This window comes from Amborella trichopoda, chromosome 3, assembly GCF_054954075.1.
Source record: "Amborella trichopoda isolate Santa Cruz 75 chromosome 3, AtrichopodaSantaCruz75HAP2 v2.0, whole genome shotgun sequence".
In the NCBI taxonomy this organism is placed as follows: domain Eukaryota; kingdom Viridiplantae; phylum Streptophyta; class Magnoliopsida; order Amborellales; family Amborellaceae; genus Amborella; species Amborella trichopoda.
In genome coordinates, this window is record NC_142338.1 from 44,796,499 (window position 1) to 44,809,942 (window position 13,444).

General features: G+C 37.0%; 2 protein-coding genes across 39 annotated transcripts in view; both read right to left on the reverse strand.

Moving 5' to 3' along the window:
- The window catches only part of ORC3 (origin recognition complex subunit 3), a 37,523-nt gene extending 24,997 nt beyond the window's left edge, over window positions 1-12,526 (reverse strand). For 23 of the 38 annotated variants that reach the window (XR_016051267.1, XR_016051262.1, XR_016051266.1 and 20 more), the window contains exons 1-7: window positions 10,023-12,225; window positions 9,333-9,395; window positions 6,643-6,712; window positions 5,765-5,911; window positions 3,250-3,424; window positions 1,004-1,173; window positions 774-904 (exon numbers count right to left, since the gene is read on the reverse strand). Coding sequence is in view for 8 of the 38 variants with exons in the window: in XM_088860825.1 (XP_088716951.1) it covers window positions 774-904; window positions 1,004-1,173; window positions 3,250-3,424; window positions 5,765-5,911; window positions 6,643-6,712; window positions 9,333-9,395; window positions 10,023-10,069 (803 nt within the window). In the remaining 30 variants the exon portion in view is untranslated. Of the gene's footprint in view, window positions 1-773; window positions 905-1,003; window positions 1,174-3,249; window positions 3,425-5,764; window positions 5,912-6,642; window positions 6,713-6,936; window positions 7,353-9,332; window positions 9,396-10,022 lie in introns of those variants that run through there. The other 15 variants (XR_016051258.1, XR_016051257.1, XR_002282554.2 and 12 more) reach the window with 3 other exon arrangements.
- On the reverse strand, window positions 10,595-12,526 carry LOC18443972 (UDP-glycosyltransferase 92A1). The gene has a single exon (XM_006854151.4). The coding sequence runs from the start codon at window positions 12,468-12,470 to the stop codon at window positions 10,782-10,784; it is 1,689 nt and encodes a 562-aa protein (XP_006854213.2). The 5' UTR covers window positions 12,471-12,526; the 3' UTR covers window positions 10,595-10,781.
- Window positions 12,527-13,444: the final 918 nt, after the last annotated feature.

A 13,444-nucleotide genomic window follows, 5' to 3' on the forward strand; every position in this document is an offset into this window, starting at 1 on the left:
GAGGTTTTTTTAATGCAGAAAATGTTGCACCCCTACTCTTGATTCAGACTCACTAATATCATCCCCATTGCCAATCCAATATTCTGACTATGTGGAGATGCCTTTGAGAGGTTCCATGTTCCAATCAAGTAATTGGCTACTGATCAGAACAGCTGTAACTCCCATGTTTATGCATGACCTCAGTCCATTGCAGCCAGAAAACTATCATAGTGCCTCCACCAGCATGCACCAGTGCTTATATTCCACTGCATATGGATGAAAGAAAGTGGTGAAACTAGATTCTCTTATAAATAGTTTGACGATCATTCAAAGATGACACAGAAACAGTTACGGGTACAGTCAGTGTGATTAAATTCGGCTTGGGTCCTGACTTGCCAAGGTCCCAAGCCCAAGTAAAAAGTCCAACTCGTCGGGGTCAGGGGTCAGAGTCGGCCAAGTTTCTGAGAACCTAACATGGTAGGGCCCCTGCCCTCGTGAGACACAGCTAGGTCTAAGTGAGGTACCAGGTCCAAGTGACTTGGGCAGGTCCAAGCCCAAGTCACCAAGTTTTGAAACACAAGGTACAACAGTTAAATAAACAGTCAGAATAAAATAAGACAAGTATAGAAGTGAAGAATCTGCCAAAGTTTGTGACAATGAAATGATCTCCGATTTTAAAGACAACCGAAGTGAATCACTATTGAGTTAAATTTGTCTAAGTTCGCATTTATATACTAATGGATACGTTCATGATGAATGACCGGATACAATAGAGAGAGAGAGAGAGAGAACACCTTAATAAAGTAATGAATTCAGCCAAGACCATACTGCTACACTGCTCCACATCCTCGATTATAACCACAATTGGTTTGTCATAGTTAGCTTCTTCACTATACCAGGATGCCAGGATAGAAATATCAGGTGTCTGTAAACAAAATAGACATGGACCAAACATAAGATACAATTACAATCAATTTCAAGTACAATAATTGAGATTGTCACATACAGGTGGTGAACAACATACATTTGAGGCAAACGTGACAAGCTGTCTTAGCAAACTTCGAAAACAGCCAGCAATTCCATGTTTTACAGAAAATTCGTGTGAAGAAAGATTCACAATATGGCATCCTTGAGATTTCAAATGCACCCCGAGCTCTTTAAATGTGAGAAGATCATCCACAATCTCAATATTCTCTGTAACACACCATTTTTGAGAAACACAAGCAAAAGATAATTATCATCAGACAGAGGATAAAAGGAACGGCCAATAAACTACAATAAAAAGGAAAAAGTAGAATCACAAATGTGTGAACCAAATTAAAATTCATTGAAGATTTACATAAGAGAGATTCACAAATACGAGAGCAAAGCACTGAAATGATAATTATTATATAAAAATTCATTGTGCAAAACTTTTCTTAACATCCGTTAAGACATGTACCAGTACATGTGTAAGGGCAGCACAATAATTTATACTTGCAAGGATATCCCAATCTTTGTACATTCCAGGGCAGTTAGCCATTCTTTGTCCTTTTGCAGGCTTACAGTATGTAAGTGAGAAAATCACCATCCCTGAAAATTCATATTCTTCCTCTCTAGTGAAATGATCTAGAAGTTGACACAGCCACATCTTCCATAGCAGATGACCTTGATGCACACCAAACTGATGAATGTAATAGCTCATGAGGCTCCACATCACCAATGGATACAACTCAAAGAATTAAAAACTTCTAATCACGCAGAAGAGCAGTGGAAGATTAAATGGTATACTGTCTGCTTCATCTCCTGACATAGTACAATTTCTTATCCTTTTTGATAAGTGGCATAGCACAAAAGCCAGGGAATTGGAGACTGCAATGGTGGACGCGGTCAGGTCGCAATCAATGTTGTAACAAGGGTAAACATCAATGAGAAAACCGCAATCTAGATGGGGCACATCATGTCAAAGCTCATGAAGATGGGCACACAGGCATCTGCCTACTTGGGAGAACAGTAGTGAAGGACACTTTTTTTCTTTTTTTCTTCCCTTTTGTTTTTTAGTGGGAGAGGTCTTTTTTCCCCTGAGGGAATGCCGGGGGGGGGGGGGTTGTTGAAAGTTGGGAGTTAGCAGTTGGACTCAACCATGAGATGTTATATTGAGACCCCAAACACCCTAGCCAATGAGCCCAGGCCTTGAATCCTCAGAGAATGACCTATTTAATAATGATCCACTTCAACTTTGGGAAGCAATAGTGAAGGGCAGAAGCATAAGATATGGCACGAGAAAACTGAATTCTACACCCATCCCCAACCCTTATATCATTCACCCTGCAAACGCTATCATACCCACCCCAAGCTCCACAAGCGAAAAAAAATTATACCCGGACTTCCCTCGAATCACCGTATGCCACAAACTATTAACATCCACATGAAACCAATGATGCTACTTATCTTATAAGGCTCTGTTAATATAGGCATATAGCCAGACATCCAAAAACTAAAGATCTACAACTTGTCTACTAACTTGAAAAAATACAATTAGGATGAACATAACATTAAATGAAAGTTTCATTTGTATATTTCAAAGAAGAAGTGACTCAAGCTGGTAATATCGTTTTTTTCTTAGTAATTAAATATATAGTAGTATAAAGTAATGGAAATTAAGGAACCAAATAAATGACTTTTACTGAGTAATGGAAGGAATGTAAATGATTTCCAATCCAAAGCCGTCAGTCCCAAGCATGTACAAGGAAAGGAATTAGGATCCTCTAAAATTCTAGGAACTTTATTTCAGACACAGATGGTGAGCATTGGCCACTGCTCATACAAAGATGCCTGTGCACCTCAATGAGGAGATTTCTCACGAGCATAGTTAACTCCTAGAGCACAATTGGCAGGACTCAAAAAGGAGAAGTGGGTTCTCCATTATCATTACATGCAATATTGTCAATGAGCTTAATAAATATTAAAAACTGATCTCTAGAAAAATTAAAGTTAGTACACAAGATCTATCGTTTCCAAAGCATGAAAGCATAGAGCAATATTCACATTTCATGAAATCTAGGTAAGAAATAAATGAACTACAGAACAACAAGGTGAGCTGAGCATATCAGAAATTAGAAAAGATTAAGCGAAAAAAAAAAAACAAATCTTGGTTCTCAGAGAGTGATTGAAATGTGACTCACATGGCATGTCTTGCCTTCCCTAGGTTCCCTATGGTAATGATGCAATACAAAACAATGTCAAAACAACATTATGAGTAATAATAGTAACAGATTAAAAGGAACTTACTGGTTAACACGAAGGCTGTAAAGAGTTGTCTGCAAAGATTATCCACCAAAAGGGGGTAAGGACGTGTCACTTCTGAGAGGGAGCATGTTGCTGATGATTTAATGGCCAAGAAGGACTCATGAACCCAATTGTGTAGTTCTTTGAAAAGGTGAGAAGTACTATGCTTTAAAACATCCTAAAATTAATATAAATAAGGTCAAATAAATCTCGAGATAAATAATGACCTCAATTTCTAAGGATGAATGGATATCTTAATAGTGATAATAGAATTGTTAGACCAGTACCATGAAAAAAAAAACAGAGGCAGAAACCAGATTTACTATTGAAGATGAAACTGAAAAAATAAGGGGTCCATGAATACATTATATGATTGTTAGAAAATTGAGAAGAAGTGCATCCACCATCCTTTCTCAAAAGGAAAGGTGGAGGTGGTCTGTACTTGATACACGATAGATCAGCTGGCAGAGCCACTGCGCATCTCTACCAACCATTGCCTGGATGTGTATTTTCTAGCATATGCATTATCTGTATGCTATATCTTCCCAAAAAATTACCAAGCAGCATCCATATTCTATAAAGGACTAATATCCCCTTCAAATCGTTTAAGATGCCAAAGATTCCCCTTCTCAGGTATGACTGATGCACTACTGAAGGTGATACTTTGCACAAAAATACGATATACACATATTATGAGGGAAAATCATCTCTTTTTTGTTCAATGAATATGTCCTAGGTCTGATACACACGTCTCTGAGATAAGGTAAAAGAAGCAGCATCTACACAAAACAGCCTTCTAAGGCCTAAAAGCTCCAAATATGATTTAGGATCATAAACCATCAGGGTACAGGCTCAAACTTAAGTCCACCAAGTCAAAGTATTAGGCATAAAGAGAGAGATAGATACCCGTACAAACACATAATAAATAATTCAATAAAGTACTCAAAGTTGAGACACTCAAGCTTATTGAATGAGAATATGCCAGAAAATAGGCCCCAATTCAGTTTATTGAATGAGAATATGCCAAAAAATAGGTCCCAATTCAATTATTGGCAAAAAGTGTCAAGAAAAGTCACAAAGACCACCAAAACAAGACCAAATCAAAGGAATCTAGAGGGTTATAGAGGTGGTATACAGTAAAAACACATCATCGTAGAAAAACAAAGAGAAAGCTGATCTTGTTGTCCCAACAATTAGAACCAAGGAATCTCTACAACTTTTAGAGAAGAGAGGGTTGATAATATACACTTGGGAGCTCTTCCAAAGAGCCTGGCAAGGTGCAAGCTTTGAGAAAGTGAAGTTTAGATGGATGATCCTTTACATCAAAAGCTTTTAAGGGTAAAACAAAATGAATCACTACCAAATATGTTCAAACTTATTTTATTGATTATCAGGGATATAAGATTCCAGCATAATTAAGTAAGAAGAGTTATTCAACTCCAGCAAATGTTTGATTGATTTTTCATTTAATTATATCCCAACCCCACACCATAAAAAAATGGTGCAAACTTTTCAATTTGTAGGTGAATTTATCAGAAAGTCAACCAATCTAGTTGAATACCAGAAAACTTTTGATCGTGCCCAAATTAACAGAGACAGTCAGATGAAATGGTCATTTACTGTAACACCCCATATTTTTTCGGGTAAAATGAATGTTGCTTACATCATAGATATGACCATTGTACCCCAGATGGTAGACTCATTGAACTAAGAGATGGATGTCAGACCATAAGTTTCTTGTGTCTTAAGCTCTTTCACAAGCAAGGGAAACAAATGATTATGATAATAAATACGTGTATGCCTTGACAATAGCAGAGACTGCAACAATCCAAGCAAAAAGGTCAGATTAGTGAAACGTGGCATAGCAGGAACTCCCAGTTTCCAAAATAGTGAGGAGAAGTTTGAATTTCCACAACTCAGGAAAATGCAAGTGATAAAAACCATAGCTAGATATCTCAGTTTTCTGTTTATCCGTGAAGCAACCTCAAATCTCATCCAATATTATCAATATAGCAACTGAAGAAAAATGACTGAGTTTCTGGATGTGGTTGAATCATGAAGGGCGTGTTTGATAAGTGGAAGTTTCTGGAAGTGGGAGTTAAATGTCCCACTTCCATGTTTGATGTTACTGTGTGGAAGTTGTAAAGTGGAAGGGCATGCAGCTTTTTTTTAGTGTTAAAATGGGTTCATTTTTGGAAGACCTCTCTTCCATCAAAAATGATAGAAGAGCAGTCTTCCATAATTTGTGGGAGAGTCCCTTTCACTCCCAAAAACTCCATATGTCAAACACACCCGAAAAGAGTTCCAAGAAACTTTCACTTAATTTCAGCTCATTGAAACAGTGGAAATTCAGGATAACTTTTCACAAGAGTCAATGATTCCAGGCCACAAGTAATATATTTTGGTGCATGTTGGGAGGAAAATTTGCAAACCCAGAAAGAAACTTATAAAATTGTCAAGAAAAAAATACAGCAATCATAATAAAGCAGATTAAAGGACTGAAAAGTAGAAGACTAACCTTGATTGCAGTCTCAATTCTAGACCACACTAAATTGAAAGCTTCGCTGCGCAACTTCTCATATGAACTTTCATCCTCATCACTGTTAAATTCCTTTGACCTTTTCTCATATTTTCGAGGCAAAGCCTTGTGGAGAACAAAGCAAGGCTACATAGAAATACATAATTTGAAACAAGTGAAGGTTAGGGGACAAACATTTGAAACATAAAATATTAGAATTTAATTAAACATACGCTGCTACTCACTTCATATACTTTAAAAAGGCATTCACACTGATGTATTATAAAACAAAGATCAGAAGATTTTAAAATTAATAAGTGAAATATGAAAGGCATTGAAATAAATATATGAAACTAGGAGACCATGCAATATTCTGGTGATAAAAACCAACCAACAAACAAACAAAAAGTTGGAATTGCAGCTACCAAAAAATAACCAAAAAGAGGAAATTGTGAAGGGAAAAAAAAAAAAAACCTTTGAAAATTTGTTGATCAATTAGACCACAAGAACACTTTTCAGATAAATGCTATTTATTTACTTATTCAAATAATAATAATATGCATATATAAATGAATTGTAACAGATAAATTTGGCAATGAATGTTCAGAACAACAAAAACATGAAAGTAATGCAAAAAAATGAAAATGACACGTAACAAACTTTAAAAAATTGTTTGGGAAATTAAAATAAATGTCTACTTTTTTATATATAATTTTTACAGGAAATTGTGCAAAATTGAGTATGGAACTAAGAACTACTTAAAATAAACATAATCCAGATCCGTGGAAGACAAAATAGCAAGCCAAAGTGTTGCTTCAAAAGAATAGAAGAAGAAGAATAACGGTTGTAGAGTTCAATATACACAAAACTACTATTACCTGGAGGGCATTATCACCAATTTCAGATGGAGAAGGCCAATCAGTTGTCGCAGAGGGCGCCATTATAGATCTAAATTGAAGTTTTTGTAAGAAAGAGGATTCGCATGTGCCAAATTATAGGTCTACGGAGAAGCTTACATAATAAATGAAATTTGCAGAGATTATCTGCAGGGATTTGCAATAAAAAAAAGGGAAAATACATGGTTTAAACAGGCCGCGTTTTAGATGCTTCAGGTTAAATATTGCAGATAACTAGTTTCTTTAGAGCGCTCTGTTAACGATCACATATACAACCTTGGAAAGATGGTGGTTTTCTATCCAGAAGAAGCTGTTATGTGCTCACTTGGGTAAGGTTGAATGCTTGATTCTTATCAGAAGCATTCGAGAATCTGGGTTTTCAGAGCCCGCCATTTACGATTGAAGATGAAGCATTTGAGAGTTAGGGTTTGCAGAAAACCTCAGGACCCTGATTCTCCTCATTTTGGCGCCAAAAAATTATAACCAGGAATATGACCAACATGCCCGAAACTTTATGCACAGTAGTAAAGAAAACGTCGCTTTAAAAAGACCCCTACCAAAGCCGTGATTGATAACAGTAAGTTAGGTGAGGAAGATTCCCCTTACAAGTTTCATGTTTGATTCACGAAATCTAAAAGTTCCTTATTCTCTTCTGCTCAAGAAAAAAAAGTTTCAGCTAAAATGACGAACTTAAAATAGGAACTTGGTTCCTCAATGCATCCCTCTTTATATTTCTATTTATATTGCTAATTTATTTGTGTATTTGTATTATATTATATTATACAAATAAATACTAATAAAATAAATATTTATATTTTGGGGTGATTCTTTTTGGGTCTATTTGGGCTTCCGTATTTGTTTTAGCTAAGTAGAACCCGGTACACAAAAGCCCTGAAAAATAAAAAATTGATGGTAATTTTTAAATTTTGATTTTTTAAATACTAAAATATTAAAAAATTTCGGTTTTTGAAAAATCGAAATGAGCAATTCTATAATTTTTAAAAAAATACTATGAAGCTGAAAAAATTGATATAGGTGTAATAATGAAAGCTTTGAGGTATTTTCTTAATGACGGTAAATATAACGGATATATACATAATTTTTCCTAAAATTTAATATATAAACATTTTTAGGACCTCAAATTTTAGGGTTACAACCTTCTCAATCTACAACATCAAGGAAAAGTATATAATGAGACCATTTACCTTTGGTTCAACGTAACATTTGGTACAAGGTGATCACACTTAATCTTGACCATTGGATACGAAATTGGGGGGCTTCATTTATTCAATTGACCAAGCTCAAAGTTCAAACGAAAAAATTATTGAATTTTGTGAATCATATTTTACATCAAATGGTTGTAAGCCATTATGACCTCTTTGTAACAAAGGTAAACGATCTTGATGTGTACAATCCCCTATGTAAAATTCAATAAAATAAATTTCAAATCGCATTCCCTTAGGGCCTGAGATAAATAATGCCTCAAAATTGAATAGAAAGGGTCCATTTTAAGCATGTGATCTATGTATTAGAAAACTCAAAATTCAAAATCAAACATAATCATTTGGTGATTTTCAGGTAGGTCCCAAGATTTCAAATAAGAAACAAAAAAAAAAAAAAAAAGCAAAAAAACAAAATCTAGAGCAAGTATTCTACCCGAGGGAGTAAGTGGATAGTTTGTTCCCGCTGGAGCATAGGATGCACGCTTTTTCATTTTTATTACACTGAGGTGGTTCTTCCATTTTTTTATTTTTTTTCAAAAATAGTTAAATTGGTCATATTTAGGATTCATAACACCTAGATAAACAAGGGCATTTCAATAATTGGACCTACCATAAACAAGCAGGGTACTTCCTTTATTTATTTGGAAATTCCTAGGTGACAAATCACCCCTACTTGTTAAGGGTTTGCAACCCTATAAAAGGGCAGTTTATTTTTTAAAATATTTAAATAGTATATCATCTATTGTTAATTAGGATGTTCTAACCTCGTCAATGGTTTATAAGGGGTTTTGAGCCCCTAAATGATATATTTTGGCATGGTAAGTGAGAGAATCCTGGATAAATCCAACTACATTAAAAGTAGATGGAGGACAACTACATATACAAAGTTCTATTTGCCAACGATCGTATTTATTTTTTGTGTTGACTATGGTAATCATGACCTCTAATTACAACTATTGGATGAGAAGTTTGATAGCTTGGATGCGTCACAAAGTTCAATAAAAATTATTTTGAAGTTTGAGCTTGATCAATGGAATAATTACAGTCACCTAATATCACATCTAATGGTCAAGATTAATGTGACCACCTTGTATGAGAGGTAAATGGTCTCATCCTATACTATCCCTTAAGTTAATAAGATCTGGTGCGACATTTGTATATGCAGCCTTCCTCCATCCACCTTTGCAAAGTCAACTTATATCACGAAATTTAAGTTTGGACGTGGTCAGCATGCGAGCAAGCCCGCACATGTAGAAATGAGGGCTTAGTAATAAATATATTTGTTAAATACAATTTGATTCTAATTTTTAGAGAATATATAATCTTCAACATGGAGATCATGAATATGAAAAACAAATAATTTTTGAAAATTACGGATAATAATTACATTAAAAAAACATTTGGACAGTTAGTTACAATTGTTATTAGATGGACCACCTGTTTGCTTACATCTTTAAGATGAATACTTTATGCCTCTGCTCTGAACCGTTTATTGTACAAATGCAGTCCAACCTGCATGAAACAATTGTTAAAGTTCTCACTTTCCAAATTTTACAAACAAACTAATCAGCCAAATATACCAAAGGATAAGTTAGGGATAACCTACACTGAAACCTCATTGAGGATTTTTTTTTTTTTTTTGCAGAGAAGTAAAGTACCAAACACCCAAAGATAAAAACAAAGGAAAATATCTCCTTGTTCATTTTTTTTAACTTTAATATCTCATGAGCCCCAATAATTGAAAATATTAAGTACGCAAAAAGTCTTTATCTTTTTTATCTTAGAACCCCATGGGCCCTTTTGACTATAAATCTTTGACAAAAAAAAACACTAAAATAACACCCTATTCAAATTTCACCTCTCTCTCTCTCTCTTCGCTTCTCGATGAGTTTACCAACCAAAGGGTTTAACTTGAACTCGAACACGAGCACATCTTCTTATATGTGAGAGATAAGGAGTTTGGGATTTAGAGAGAGATAGAATTTTAGAAAGAGAGATGGAGTTTGAGTTTTAAGGAGAGATGAAATTTTGAGAAAGAGAGAGACGATTATGTGAAAGAGAGATAGAATCATTTCATAAGTTGTTGAGGTCAATAATACATGGTACCCTGAATTTTGTATCGTTGTCTCTTTATATTACCAAAATAGATAGCCACAAAAGTCAGTTAGTAGATGATGGATTCTCATCACAATTTCCACAATCCATCTCTCGACTATTCAAGACCTGTATTCCATTGCTCCGCTTCTTCTCCACTCTGTTCAAAACAAAAAATTTAAATATATAGAAAAAGTTTATTTAAGGTTAAACGTTTTAAGAAAAATTTTATATGCTCCTTCTACAGCATAGAAGTTTTATTATCCTCTTTATCCAACCGTCCATTTTGAATGGAAGGTTAAGATTGTCTCAATCACAATATCATGTTTCTACACTATTTTATTTTTAATTTTTTTTGTATAAACTGTTTTGATCCCAAATGTTGGACGTCCATTCCTCTATTAAAATCGCACTAGCTAAAAATATTTACAATAAAATAAAGTGACCAAAATACTTTTGAAAGTTTCAAAAGGTGCTTTGGTCATTATATTTTATCAAAAAATAATTTTTAATATTTTTTATAAGTGTGTCCCAATGAGAAGATGGCACATACAAAATTTCATATTCATACAATTTATATAAAAAAAATTAAAAATAAAATCTTTTAAGACATCGGATTTAAGATCAAACGATGAGTGGCTCTCTTTATCAAAATTAAACAGCTGAATAGAACTTCTATGCAGTATAAGGAGCATAAAAAGCTTTAAATGGATAGAATTAAGATGCATTTTATACTTAAAAAAAAAAAAAGAAAAGAAAAGAGAGAGGATATTTGACACTAGAAAACATATAAAAAACATTATATCATTCTTGCTGGTTCAACTGCTGCACTAGTTGCCGGAAATCATCCAGAGCCGATCGAGATGAAGCCGGAAAACCTCCAGAGAAGATCTTCCTAATGGACTCAACTTGCCTCCTGGCCTCAACAGCTGACATCACTCGTTCGATCCCCGCTAAAATCACATCCTTGGAGATCTCCCCGTCCATCTCTGTATCCATGATGATTGAGCCAATCTTGAGCCAGCTCGCAACCATCTTGGCATTGTAGTGCTGGTCTCCACGTATGGGCCAAGCCAGCAGTGGCACCCCAGCGCAGACAGCTTCCACCATCGAGTTCCAGCCGCAGTGCGAGAGGAACCCCCCCGTCGCAGTGTGGTTCAGTATCATCAGCTGCGGTGCCCACCCGTGGATGACGAGCCCACGCGAACCCACACGTTGCTCAAAGCCCTCCGGCAAGATGCTCATGTTGTCGACTCCTTCTACGCCCTCAGCTGCGATTCCTGGTGGTGGTGGGCGCAGTTCTTCGACATCGGCTGCGATTCCTGGTGGTGGCGGGGGCATCCGACGGCCGGCATTGCGCTGGATGGCCCAGATGAACGGCCGGTGTGTCTCTTCCAGCGCAACCGCCAGTTCGGCTAATTCTGTTCTTGTAGGCCCCACCTCCGTGCCGAATGCCACGTAGAGCACCGATCCATGTGGCATATTGTCCAGCCAATGGCGGACCTCTTCCTCGCTGACGCTGGAATCCCTAGTGGCGCGTACGGCAGAATCGTGGAATTCCCCATGAGTCCAGTCCCAGAAGCTTGATGGCAGGAGGGGCCCAACGCCCCAGACCGGTTTTCCTGCCACATCAGCCATGTAATCGAGAAATGGACGCTCTAGATCGCTACACGTGTTGATCATCAGCACGACAGAGCCCTGCGTTTCCTCCATCCACCGGGGTGGCCCTCCTGGCTGTGGTGGTGGCGGGAGCGGTCCTTGGCCAGAAAACATTTTACCGGCAGATGACATCATACTTTCCGGCAAAGGGGGCGGCAATTTCCTGTCAAAAGGCATCTTTTTGTGGAACAGGCTCATATTTTCCGGCAAAGGGGGTGGATTCGATTCCCAACCAGGAAATGCTTGGTTTTTGTTGCCAAAAACCCTCTGGCTTTCAATACTGGTGGGATTTGGAGGAGGATGAGGAGGACGGAAAAAGAAGCGTTTAAGCTCATACGAGCTTAGGGCCATCTCGCCAGGGAGTCCATTTAGGGTTAGAACCTGGCCTTGTGTCACTTTATCGGGTGAATTCATCCATAAAGCGTGCTCCATGGCAGCCGCACAAGCACCCGAAGTGAAGAAACTAACAGCCGGAATCTTGAATTTCCGGCAAGTTTCGAGCAACCGACTCATCATGGTATCAACAATTACAACAGTCGGGAGTGATTTTCCAGCAGCTACTCGCTCCAGTAAGATGGATTCTAAAGGGTCTAACATGGCTGGAAAAGATGGAGAAGGGGAGTTCTCCGGCCACTGTGGAGGTGGAGGAGGGGGAGAATGGGTGGAAGTTTCCATGATTTGGACCAAGGGGTGAAGGCGAAGAGAGGAGGAGATCGGGGATGGAATCAGAGCCGTTGTTTTGAGATTAAGGCGAGCAAGCTGGTTGCACAGCTCGATGCAAGGAAAGATATGGCCTTGGCCATGAAAGGGGATCACCACAATCTCTGTCTCCATCGTTTTGATGTTATGTTTCTCTCACTGTGATATTTATTTCTGTTCCTAACTTCTGACTCGGGTACCGGTTTGAGCGAGACTTATATATACTGGAGTGTAGCTTAGAAGCGAAGGTATCCTATTTTGCGAGGGCGGTGGTGGAAAGTTCTATTTGACTGGTAGCTTTCAGGGGATTGGCAGCTTTTTGACGACTGATTTACGTACGGACACGAATGTAAGAAGTTCCATGTAGAAATGAGTCCTCCATTAGACTCTTGAGATGGATTTTTTTTGACTTATAACTTCTAACATGGATATCATTAATATAAAAATAAATTTTAAAAATTAAAAATAATAATTTTATAAAAAAAATATGTTGATAATTAATTTCTATCATTTTTTAGTCTTAAAATTATAGATTCCCCCATAATCAAATTTCTAAAAATTCCTACCCTCGGTATTTTTTTCTCTAACACCCTAAGCCTCAACACTTTTGTTTTCGTACTTACCCAAGTAAAAAAGTTCACATTAAGATGAAAATGCCCTTACCCTCCCTACACAAACAAAAATATGATATATGTGAGCTTTTTTATATCTCTTATTCTCTCTACTCGCTGTAGTTCTCTCTATATGCCATCTCTCTTTACCCGTCCTGTTGTTTTTTTCTCTACTTGCCCCTCTCTCTCCTCTCGCAAATCAATGCACGGTTCGGCATACTGGGTGTCTAGGCGGCAAGTATTTATCCAAATAAGCCTCTATCCCTTAGAGGCGGTCCAACACTCTAGGTGCTGAACAATGTATTGATCTAGAGAAAGAGAGAAAAAGAGAGAACGAGAAAGAGAGAGAGCAAGTAGAGAGAGAAAGAGAGAGGGTTGATAGAGAAAGACGAGAGAGAAATAACAGGTAGAAAAAGAGAGAAATGGCATGTGAAGATGGAAAGAGAGAGTAAAGAGAGAATGAGATAGTTCAAAAAGCTTATTTTTATTTGTGTAGAG